General features: G+C 32.7%; 1 protein-coding gene across 1 annotated transcript in view; it reads left to right on the forward strand.

Moving 5' to 3' along the window:
• The first annotated feature begins 671 nt into the window (after window positions 1–671).
• bowl (brother of odd with entrails limited) overlaps window positions 672–13,766 on the forward strand; it is a 38,201-nt gene continuing 25,106 nt past the window's right edge. The window contains exons 1-2 of the mRNA XM_068761869.1: window positions 672–1,080; window positions 9,215–10,111. Coding sequence (XP_068617970.1) covers window positions 9,231–10,111 — 881 coding nt within the window. The 5' untranslated portion in view covers window positions 672–1,080; window positions 9,215–9,230. The remainder of the gene's footprint in view (window positions 1,081–9,214; window positions 10,112–13,766) is intronic.

Below are 13,766 nucleotides of genomic sequence, written 5' to 3' on the forward strand. Positions count from 1 at the left end.
CCGGTCCTGTGTCTCCTTTCCAGTAGCTTATAACCTTAGTGGCCATCTATTGTACGTTCTGTGGTCTCCCCATTCCCACTTCAATTTGGCAATGTTTGGGCTATTTCGATTGTTACTTTCGTTCATCTACAGATCTCCTTATTCCTCTATAGTCCAGGACAAAAGCTATGTTGTTCGGAAGTTTGAATTTAAATCATCTGTAATATTTTTCATTAATAAAGTGTAAAACTTTATTGCTATGTTGCTTAACAATATTAGCTTGATACATACATAGAAATTAATAAATTATTCTTTATGATCTTTATGGAATCTTAATAATGTATGTTAAAAATAAACAAATGACAAATGTGTCCAGAGAATTCATTCAAAATATGAGAATATAGTTAATATTGAATAGAATTTTTAAATCAATTAGCGACACTGGGCGAAATTCATGATGCCCGATCTAAGCATTCGAGGGCGGCGTCAATTTACACGACTTATAAGCTACTAACACGAAAAATAAACAATCGAACGATATCCTTCCCTTTTTTATTGCTTCCAAAGTAAAAACTGTATGGAAGGCTTTGGCGGGTCGGCGGCGGTGGCCGCCTGAGCGGGGAGAGGGGAGTACAGGAGCGCTACTGCCTCCGACGACGTAGGCGCAGTAGTACGCGCGCTTCTCTCCCACCAAGCGCTCGTCGTATGCGCGTACGCAACCTTAACGCCGAGCGAAACCATCATTAACAGTGATAAAAAACATTTGGTACAAAACTTTATCAGTGGATTTCAGTGCATATTAGAACAGTGAAGTAAATGTGTCAGTGGTTGGATCGATACACGACCGCTATAACTTTTTACGTACAATATTTATTAACTGTTTATGGCCTGTACAGTGCTTCTATTGTTGTGTGCGCGTCCACTAATCTCCTATTCACCTGTCCGTGCCACTAGCTGCGGTTAGGACTGTGAAATGTGACAAAAAATTGCAAAGAGCCTTATTATACGGTTCGGACCCTTGGTTTGTTAATTCTACGGGTTAACTACCTGACTACTGGAGAGCGGACACATCCGACAACTGATCGGAAAGCCCGTCGCCTTGTGAGTCCCATTTTTTTTAAAAACCGAATACGTAATACAATACAGCGGATGTGGAATAAATTGGGTAGACAGGGTGCGCTTGACTTTGCTACCTGTTTTATAACATAGTCATGTGTCTGATGGATGCGTGTGATTGCCATGCAAACAGCCATTGTTTTTTCACTATTTTTTCTTTTTTTTCACTTTTATTTAATACCACCAGAGTTGATTGTGAGAGCCCCAAGTAACGGTACGTGGTTTTCGATATTGTTATGTTTTACAATTGTATTTAAACGTTTCCGCCACTGTGTTTCGCAGCGTTATTATCTTTCCTATTGTGGCTGCGTGGAAAATTATGGCAGCGTTAATAGATTTATTACAATATAACCTTTAATGAACACATGTTCAAGAGCCATATAATTGAGCGCCTATACAGATAGAGTAGATATTCGTTATGAACGCATTGGCAACGTTGTTGCGGATAACTAACCACTACCTATAAACTAAGATGGAATTACATAGTTTGGTTTTATCTAGATATTTAAGATTTCAAATGATGTTTCAATTCATATCCATTTTATAAACGTAATATAATTCAAGACAATTATATTTATGATCTAGATTTGAGCTTTTATTATAAAACAGTACAAAATTGAATTCCGAATGATAACACAGTACAAAATTTATTTCAGGGCAAATAAATATATGATCATAGCCTACTCCAACTACCGAGCCTTTACGAGGGTCGAATTTTGGCTTTATGGGATGTCTCATATGTTTGAATTTTTCTAGTTTATACTTGAATTGTCATATGAGTATACTAATTCACACAAAGTGTGTATGATGGGTTTCGAACGTGTAACCTTTGTTTGCAGGTTGCAGTAGTTAGTCACTAAACTACAACTGTTCCTTAATAATTGGTTCGACTACAAAATCTTTCAACTACAAATTTAGTACTTTGTCATTACATAAAAGATTAAGAAATAAGCTATACCTCCATAGCTATGGAGTTATGGCTTATTTACTATATATATATATATATATATATATATCGTCTATGTTAACCGCCTTGGTTATGTGGTTATGCACACTATTACAAAAATATCTAGTATGTTATGCAGATCTAGTTCATAGTTTTAAGTGTAATTTATTATGCTACCTTCCCTATAATTGCGTTGTTCAATTTAAAATAGATATTACAAATACGCCCTAATCTGGGGATCGACCACACCAAACTCGGTTTTTTTTGTGATTGCCTTGTGGTAGAGGACTGACTTGCGATCGTTGGTCGCGGGTTCGATTCCGTTGATACAATCCATGTAATTCACAAATTTTGCAATAATTATATAGGATTGCCACTGCTCACAAACAAGTTACCAGAGGATAGGCAGCAGCGTCCTCTGCATGACCTAATACCAACCCGCCTGCCAAGCGTGAAGAATAAGTTATATCACCTAGATATATCTTTAAGGGAAGCCTATACCTTGCAGTGGGCATCTATGGGCTGCAACGATGATTAAAACAATACTTAGAAATTCATTTTCAAGACGTCTTGTCACTCGAAAATACTATGATACGGGTTTTCTTAGTCTTTGATCAAATTTTAAATTTATTTCATGATAATTCAGTAATATTGTATTAAGTGTATCACACGTGTTCTTTATTTTACAAGAATACACAGTTACTTATGATATCATGAACAACACGGTGAACTTTCGTCGAATACTTGTAAAATCGAACAAAATTTATTCCACTGATAAGAGAATCTACTACAGATATTTTATTTTTTTTGGTCAATTTAATTAAAACATGCTTTTTAAAATATAGCTTGAATTATTTTTAACAAACATTTCATTTTGTATTCTAAAACTATTAACAATGAATTTAATTATAATTCACATGAATCATTTATTTTAATTACATGAATAGAGAACTGTGCAAAACTGTATTTACTACTGTTTATTTGTACAGACTTTATGACACGAAGATTTATTAAAGAGATTTCATTTTATTATTAAGGACTATTCATATTTTTTGCTAAAATTATGTTAATAACCTTCAAAAGTTATTTGTTAAGTTTATCATTAACGTTTATACTATACCAAATACAGAGAAATAAAATATGATCAAAGTTAATATATTGATTAAAATGATTATAAGTGGGGCCCTGTGATCTTCTTCGCGGTAATTCTATCGCGACATATTTACGTTATAGGCAACACGCGTGGCATTGTGGCGGGGACTTCAAAGGAAAAACAATTACACATTATCAAAAACTCGTCCCGCCGGCTCAATTGATTGTTTATCTTTATAATCATTTTTTAACTATACCTTACGTACCTTACTTTTAATTTGTCGTTTACTACGGTATTTATTTATACAGTTTATTCAAGAAAGCGAAGTCACTAGATCAGCATTCAAATTTTACTAATTGATACAGTCACAACATTGTTGGCGTTACACAAAATCTTGCATAACGCATCTTCAGTCGTCGACATGGCTTTATATCAATGTCTCATTAACCTTAGCAACAGAACTGTCACAGACTTGAGCAAAGTAATGTTTATATATCCAAATGGTCACTGACAGAAGATATCTATCAACAGTTAAATACATATCCACATAAACGTTAAAGTAAATAAAATATTTTATTTATGTAGTTATAATGGAATAGTTTGTCTTCCATCTCACCTGATGGAAAGTGTAGATAAACATGAAGGTGGTACACGCCCATCCAAGAGAAACCTGTCCACTCTACCCTTAAAGGCTCCACAGTTCAACTCATCAGGAAAAATAGACCCAGGAAGGTCGTTACAAATCTTGGCGACTCTTATCAAAAACGAGCTGTCAAACCATTTAGATTTTGACTTTTGGGTATGTCAACAACGTATGGATGAAACTTATGCCTGCGCCTAGTAGTCCGATAAATAAATAAGTGAAATATATTAAAGCATGACTGTACTTAATCTTTTCATAATAGGCAATGAGTATTTTAAAGCATTTTTACCACTACAGCTTTGTATAGTAGCGTCTTCCTATGTTTCTTCTAACATCTGCAAAGAAATCTGAATAAGGCAAACGTTGCTCTGATACTAAATCAAACTGACTTACATTTAAAACTAATAACTTTAATTATCTTACCTTGAAGATTCTTAAAATTAGAATTGAACTCTCCAAAATACTCTAGAATACATTCCTATTGTCGTCTCTACAACAAGTCAGCCAGACAAACCTGAAGGTTTAGGAAGAATAATACCTAGATGACTAATAGACAAGGTCAAGATTATAGATATCCTAATAATTCACGTTTAATAACAGGCAGAAGACTGATGACGTAGAAGTAGCTCGACTGCTCCGCTGCCAACACTTACCAGAACTGACACAACTGTCAGTAATAAAGATGGCAAAGAAGAAAGTAATTATTTAAGTTACTTAAGGAAGAACTTTTACCAATCCTAATCTATTTACATACCTGCTAATAAGTAAAAGTATGTTAGAATTGCTGTTCAAAGGGCATAACAGAAGGTGATGACCACAAAAGTATTTTGAAAGATATTTTGATATATCAACTTGTCAGATTATCTTCCAACAGGTGGTTGACCTCTAATGTCACCTTCCATGAAAAAATGAAGCTGTTTGAATAAATTCAAAATTTTTTACTAGCAGTTAACACGTCATTATAATTGCTTCATACAGTAGAACAGGGCTTTCATCCAGCGCATAGTAGTTAATCTGTACTATCGACTGATAAGATGATATCTAATCTGACATCAAATATCACTTATCGAGACAATTGCAACCTTGCAAGACGCCGAAAACGAGTTCCAGGTAAAACATCGTCGTTGAACCGTATTGTGTAATAATAAATTAATATAACATTTCGATATCTGATATTGGAGCGTACTAACAGTTATTGTAACGATAAAGCATAATTAGTTAATTGTCGGTTACGGAAATGTCGATAAAATTATCTAATTCGAAAACTCGAAAAACTGAAAATCGCAGTTCAAAAATGTAAAAAGGATAACGTTAACGGATTTTAATTTTAAAAATTAATTATGACAGTGGTAATAGGACCAACTTGTCTGTGTAAGTGCACAGATATAATAGGCGAGTCTAGTGTAGAGAAGTAAATAAAACATGTCTTTCATAATTCAAACCTTTGGCTCGCTGTCGCCAATTTCTTTTCGATTTTATGTTCTTTACATTTATTTATTTATGTCATTTTTCAATTACGATCATTCACAGTGATCATTTGTGTATATAATAGCATTCATCGATATAAACGATTGCCATACACGTGATCTAAAGTCATAAATTTTTGTTTAAAAATGTTACATGATGAATCAAAATGAATTAAATACATATAGTGAACTCATCTTTATTAATTTTTTATTATTTATTCATTTTACTACTAGACAGCTACTTTAATTCATTTTTTCGAAAACATTTTTAAGCTTAGCAAAATTTATTATCTTTTGTTATACTTTGCATATTTTTTTTTAATTTCACTAAAATGAAATTCGTTTTTTAACAATTTAGGTAACTATAACGCCTACAAAATAATACAACTTTTGAAATGACAATGATGATGATTGAGGTCTGACTATTCAGTAACACAAGTACGTGTCTTGTAACGTGACAGCGCGTAATTATAACTGTCACTGAATGAATAGTTTTCTAGGAAGCGCCACCCACAATCCAAGGATTTAGGTTTGAAGAACGCACTGTCAAAGTAACTTCAAGAGGCTGTCTATTAGAATTTTGTGCTACCAGCTTAGGCATGAGCGCGCTTAATTAGAATTACGCCCGCAATGTTTATTAATAATTCCTGGAATTATTACAAATTCCATAAAAAATAAGCTTCACCTTAGAGAAATTGTAGCAGTTTTAGGTTTATTTACACCCCGCAAACCCAAGGAATTTGCAAATACTACTTGGTCCGCAAAGTAAGTTAGGTTAAAATACATTTCTACCGACTGAATTTATATAGGAATCGAAACATTGTAAGTAATCATGCCATTGTGCAAGGTCCTTCATACTCACCGTTAAGAGGGAAGTTTTATCACCAGAGAGTCGAGAGAAATATCGTCGCGTCGATATTAAACATCATCTTAATAATAAGAGCTCGATGAAATATTCAGTGCGAGTTGGTTGAGCAACGAATACTTCTTTGTTTGCACAGACTCGAAAGATCTCGATCCATAAATTTAAATAAATCTTCATAATATTAGTTTTAATTATGGCTTGAGTTACAGCTGGAAAATGTTGACGCCATGCTGTCAGAATTGTTATTTATCTTTTAAATTTCTTTTGAATATTCATTTATGTGCATGTCTCTTTTGTTTAACAATTCAATATAATTTTTCATTCATTAATGCCACACCACTAACTATCAAACAAAAACTTTTGTTTTTGTATATGCACATAAATATTTACTGAGGATCCACGTGGTAATTCTGAACGAAAACTTAGAATATAATATACACAATAATATTTATTCACATAAAACAGTTTTTCAACTGTGTACTAACTGGCTTAAAATTTGTTAGAAATATACGTTTCATCGAGTAAAGAACGGATTTTATACAATTCCACCCGCTAGGGGATTGAAAGGTGTTCATTAAGCTCCAGAAACGGATGGACAACAACTAATATCGTATGTAGCACAGTAATAACAAAAAAAATAAGAAGTAACATTGTTATAAAAATATACTGTAAAAATTATTTTTAAACCTGTAAACAGTCCTTGTGTCCGTGGAAGTTAAAGCAAAAATAAATGACAGTATCTGGCGAGTAAATCTAAACAGAAACCTGCAGTAGGCTCCGGTTCGATACGGCGACGTTTAAAATATTCAGTGTTGTTGCAAGCCCTACACGAAATGTAAATTTCCTCTCTCGAAAAATATTTCTTTTTAAACATTTACGTTATTGAAATGACCGGTATTACATCCCGGAGTCCATTACTTACTGGATTGCCTGCATACATATTCATATCTCTAAGCTCCAAACTAAAAAGGACAGATAAAGTAGTTTTACAGCTTTGGAGCAAGAAAGATGGTAGAAACTCGATCAGGCGTGACATTAGTTAAAGCGAGATGGGCGAGGAAAACGTCAGTGCGAGCGAGTGAGACCGGCAATCAGAAGGCTTTTACGGTAGAGCTGGCAGCATGTAGTGAAATGTGGGGCCGACGCTTGCCTTCTTTTTCGATCTCGCTTCAATAAATTGATTTTAAGATTAATCTTTTTTATCGTCTTTGTAACTGGCGGGGCCGTTTTTCGCTTCTTTTAAAATGGCCAATAAAACCGAGTTAAATTGTACTATCAAATTAAAGACAATGAAACCAATATAAATCTAAATATATTGCGGTTGTGATTAATTTAATAAATTTTTCAAATACAAAATTGTTTTTTTAAATACATTTTAAAGCGATGTAGATGTTTTAAATATCGATTTTCCTGTAATTTACAAAAAATTGATAAGATCGTTTGCATTAATATATTACATTTATAATTTAGGGGGATCCTAAGTCAGAAGAGTTTTTTTATGAAAGAGTTGTAATTAGTATTTTATTTTAAATAACGTAAAATATCGTACAAATAACTTGGAATGTGTAAAATCATAATAACTGGCAACAGACACCGGAAACCCTATGAAAACATTCGAACGGACACTCGGAGCAGTAAAGTCGTCAGTCCGTTTTATTGTTGTCGGTCCTGTTACCCTTTCAGATGGGAACAGTCACTCTTATCGTAAACCTCGAAATGGTTTCAGTGACATTATTACTGCTAAATAAACAAGTTTATTTTGTGACTGCAGCTCCGCTATGGCGAAGTCGCGGTTGTAATTCTCTACACTTTCGATTTAATACGAAACTCGATGTCTTATTATAAAATCGTAACACTAACTCGAAATTACAATTCCAAAACTTTTAGTCCTTTGTTCCCCGCGTGAAAATCATGATATTATTTTTAAATATTTTATTTGTTTTATTTATATTTTTCAATGACGCACGGCATCACCAAATTATTAATTCGTGTGTGTTTACAATAACATTCCAATTTAAAAAATACAAATATTTTTTTTTATTTTTGTTTTTTGAACGTAGAGTCAAAATATTTATCGCCTTACAATAACACAGTTACAGTACGTATTTTTTAGTTTCAAACAACTCTTTCAAGTATATGCGCAACAACTTAAATGCATACATTTCAAAAACATATTCGAAAGCCAGAAACTGTTAATTAAAATAACCGGTAAGCAATATATTATTCGGTCATAATTAATAATCAGAGATGGAAATCAAACCAAAAAGAATACATGTGGAATTCTCTAATCGATCGATAGCAACATATCAAGTATGGACATTAATATTGGCTTCGAATTCAAATCCGGTCGCCATTAACATTTTCTGATATCACCAGAAGCTAACCACCGACACAATTCAGTATAAACTGTTGAATGATACATGAGATAAAATATTCTACCAATAAATAGAAAATACTTGCCTTATATACAGTTCTTTCTTCCTTTTTATATTCATATGTATTAAGAATAATATAACAAGGCAAATATACACGAAGAGTCCTAATATCATCAGACGATTCATTTAATTTGATAAGATATGGTACATCAATGAAATATTCAAATCTCGAAATGTAAATGCTCCATGAGAACTAATAGGTTTATTATGGTAATGAATGACTTCTTAGTGGAAACAATGTAGAGCTACCTAATTAAATATGTTTCTCGATCCATAAATCTACAACCACTACACCTGCCACATGACGTGTAAAAAAACAAGCAAACGCTATATTAACCTGTATGTGTGGTAACTTTATTACTTGCTTTCTTATACGTGTGATTGAGTTCTTGCATGTTTTTTATTTTGATTAATGAATCAATTATTACAAAAATAAAGTTCAAGTCTCGATTTAAGAAACACATATAACCATCAAATTTCATAGATGTTTAAAAATCATTAATATCTAAAAGATACAACGTATCACCCATTATTTCACGATAGGTTCCTTTAGTCGTAACCCTTGTTGTGTTTTACTGAAAGTCTAGAATTATTAACTTAACTTAAAATTTACGAACTTGTTTATCGAATATTGTGAACGTTTTAAACTAACATGGTATTTTTATTTTCAGATGATTTTCGACCGTAATGTCGGACAACGCGGGAACGGTTGTATCACGGGCGTCCACACCGCGCCCTACAGGTGACAGTCCAGTTAATGCCCCCCTCCGTTCACGACATGATCAGTTTATCGCCAGTTCGGCTGAAAGAAGCCAGCAACGGCCATCGTCTAGCGGTCGAAATCCTAGCGCGTCTTTCGACGCTCCTATACCTTACCATCGGCAGATAACAACTGGCTCACTCCTAACATCCTCACATCGCGAATCTTCAGCGTTTGTTCCCGTTGTACCCACAAGAGTCATGCATCCAGTGATCTATCCAAACGAAATGCACCCAGCATTATTGCCGTCAGAAATAATCGAACGTGAAAGAATTCTGGACAGAGATAGGTCAGAACCAGTGAAGGGATCTCCAGATCGGAACTCCAGTAGTTATGCAAAGCGAAATTCTTTTGATTTAATGGCTATGATGGTGGAAAAAAGAAAAGAAGTAGCGCTTCGAGAAGCCGCAGCTGCAATGCTTCTCCCACATCACAGAACGCCTTCGATTGACGGAATGATATCAGACACTTCATCTCAGCCACCAATGTATGGTCCTCCTGGTGCATTTCTTGGGGCACCAGGACCTTCACCGACTGCTGCAAATAGTTTTACATTCCCAGGGACTGGATTATTTCCACCTGGAGCTGGTCCGCATCAAATGCATCCGCACATCGACCGGCGGTTACTCAGGGCACCCGGCAGAGCATCGAGGCCTAAGAAACAATTTATTTGCAAATTCTGCAATCGCCAATTCACAAAATCCTACAATCTACTCATTCACGAGCGTACCCACACTGACGAACGTCCTTATTCGTGTGACATCTGCGGCAAGGCCTTCCGAAGACAAGACCATTTACGGGATCATAGGTAAGATAACTTTTTATTATTATTTACATCAAGATTTAATGTTTTGTTTTTCTCTCCCTTTTTTATTATTTCACTTTCTGAAATATTCGTTGCAACGTAGCAAGTAATAATTATCATAATAGTACCGTACATGTACCGCGTATATAATTATCGTGAATGAGAAACGGTGTAGAAACATCATGGTAAAGAATTCTTCACCGTCACTTTGTATAGAGTGATGAGCGAATGAAATCAACAAAGATACTCTCAAAAAGTAATAATAACGTTTTAGATTTTAGTCCATATGGTGAAAGCGTTCAGCCAAGCATGCAACGTTCTTTATTATTACATATTAATGTTTTCTACTACAATTCTTATCATTGTTTCAATCATGGCAATTAGGGCGGAATTTCTATTACTGTATTACTCTGATTTACTTTTACTATAAATAATAATTGGTGCCACTTCAGTGTCTATTTGATAATATAATTATACTTCAGTTTGATTGACATTGTGGTTTATAAACCATTGAGATGATTAAAATTACTTTCCTATGTTCGATGGACTTCTAGAAGGAAGCATTGTTTTGAGGTATAACGTATCATTTACCATTACACCTATTATCAAGGACCCCGTATAAAGCGATCACTCTGAAATATGTTTCATTGTTTTTTTTTTTATTGAAATGCGACTGGCCATTAACTTTTGGCTGTATAAAATCTGCAGCGACAGATGAAAAACAATAGTTAATTTTTTTATGTAGTTATCCAAATTTTTGAAATGCCTTTTACTACATTATCATAACGTTATTTGCTATTTCTGAAACCATTGATTTTTGATCACCGGTTTAAAGCTTTTCTAACTATATATATACCTTGTTATACCTTGTTTTGTCGCCGCTTCATAGATAAAATGACAATCTGGGAATTACCTGAAATCGTGATTATATATATATACGATCTTATTATAGTCTATAATCTATTTAGATATGGAAATTATTTATTGTTGTCATATGTCATTTCAATTAGGCATTAATATTATTTACCTAATTTAGACTGAATCGTGACTTGTATTTTTTTTTAATTTCCGATTGAAGTACCACGTATTAAGTGGTGGCTTATTGATATGCAGTAGAGGGCGGTCGGTGTAACTCAAGTTGCAGATGTTAAGCCAAGCGTGGCCGCATCCGCTGCGATACTCGGAAATGGAATATATATATAGTTTCTTGGTCGTAGCGTAAACTTCTTGGTAATTAAGAATTTTTTAAGCAGACTATTAATAATAATGTAAACACATCCGACTGATCAACGAGTCAAGTGCTATTAGCATCAACTTTATTTTTTTTAACAACATTTAACAAATGATGATAAAAGTAAATTAATATTTAATATACTTGTAATAGATAATATTGATAGTAGCGAAATAGGATTAAAATTTAATATTTTCTCTAGTTCTCAGGCCTGTGCTTATGTTTAGAAATAATTGTTAATGAGCCATACATCTCATTATTTACAATTTTTCTTTATATTAAATACTTTAACTTAACAATGTATGTAAGTAAATTACATTACATCTTTTTCTATTGTAATATAAACAGTTTTGTAAAATAGGCGATAAACCTAGTTGCGAACTAAATTAATTAAAAAAATTACATATTTATACTTAAATAAAAACATTAACTATGTTGAATTCGGGGAGAATATAGTTTTAGTTACATTTATTTATATATTTTTAAATTTTATTGGTAAATATTAATAACAATATTTATGTACATTTAATTTCAAATAAAGAACAGTAATGGTTACAAGAATTAAATTTAAAAAAGATGGACGAATCTGACAAAACAATATTATTATAATGTTTAATAAAAAAAAAATCGTAAAAATTTTATATCAGTAATGCATATTTTAGTTATCTGTGGCCACTGTTAACGCTTAGTCATATAATTGCTGTGTTTTATTAGAAATTTTTATTTGCAGATTAACGCTCAAAATGTAAAAACGAAAAACACAGTTTGTATAAGTTTGACAACAACGATAGTAATAAATAAACTAAATATAATTGAATTTCATACACGGTTCTTACCTGCGGTGTATTTAATCCGATTTAAGGAAATGAAAGATGAATTCTTTAAAACATAATGCGCTAAGCCTTGCGACGCGGCAGTCCGGGTCGATGGCATTTGGAACCATTCCGATAATTTTATTGTATGCTATAAAACCTGAGATAGCTCATTCTACTGTTTATATTCAAGCCTTCTGTTTTTACCACGGCATTCAGCTAAGAGAACATGTATTTTGGGATTATGTAAGGCATTTATGCAATATTTTTTATTATTACTTTAGGACACAGTGTTAGATTATTTATTTACTTAATGTAACCTTTATGTATCTTAAACTTATATCAACTTACACACTCTTCACACATTTTTATTTTTATTCTAACAATATTCATTAGTATTATGAATTGCTTATTATTCTGAATAGTAAGGAGCAATGTCTCTACTGGCAGTATTTTTTACGAAAGCTTTAAGCTCTCATAATAAAAGAAATAATTTTCCAAAAAATTCGTGTTCACCCAAAATATACTCATAGAAATATTAAAGACGATGTCACCTAACTTTTTTAAATTTCCAATTTGGTAATCGCAACTTTTTGCTTATCTTTATAGTGCCTAGTGTTATATTATAATAAAAAAGATACAGTAATTAAATTTATTCAGACTTCATAAATAATTAAATACTTAAACTCGGGAGAAATCGACGCTAATCTCAGTCAAATCGTTTACCGAAGACTAACGTTTAATTCGTGGGAATCAACTTCTTGGCTATACTATTTTTTTTATCAGTTTCCTCGGCTTTATCGCCGGCAATTACTCACTATCACGAGTTAAAGTAAAATATTAATTGGTGAACGTGAATTTCTAATCTGTGAATGTTATTGTGACATTTACTACATTTGATAATGAAAAAATTACTTTTAACCAAAAAATTCCAAAAGCATGTTTCGATATTTTATAAATACGTCATGATAACCGAAGGATTAAATCTTAAATATATGCCGTTATAAAATACTAAATATTATTTCTATATAATCAAGACATCTTTTAAATTATTATACAAAAGTTTTTGCTGTTTACTAAAAAAAAATGCTGGGTTCATTTACCGTAAGAAATGATAAAATTTTTTCGTTACCTATAAAAGTCCAAAGTTGATGAATTTTGATTTTGATTATTTATTGTTTGTGAATATGCCTATTATTTATTATATTTTTTTTTATATGTATCACTGCTGTCCAAATGGCATGTACAGTTTTAGTAGGTATGAGGTGGCACGGACACTGAGCCTAAGACCTTTTTAAAGGTAGCGGAGCTCGAGGGCTCCCGGTGGAGCCTTCTTGTAATACACGGAGTTGTAGTTTTATTATAGTAAATTATTATATAGGCAATATTAAATATTTATCTTTTTTAAATTTTAGTACACATTTAATGTTTTAAATGTGATTTTATTTTTAATTTCCGAAAATGAGTTATTTGTTGGGGTTAGATACTATAATAATAACAATAAAAATTTACTAATGACCTTTATCTATTTTGTATCTGCGCCTTCCATCTATATATTCATTTATTTATAATACTATAAGTCGACGCATGTATTGAATACGGTATTTATTCACCC

Source organism: Battus philenor, unplaced genomic scaffold (genome assembly GCF_028537555.1).
Source record: "Battus philenor isolate CCGP_79_NKW_IND1 unplaced genomic scaffold, ilBatPhil1.0.hap1 SCAF_15, whole genome shotgun sequence".
In the NCBI taxonomy this organism is placed as follows: Eukaryota; Metazoa; Arthropoda; class Insecta; order Lepidoptera; family Papilionidae; genus Battus; species Battus philenor.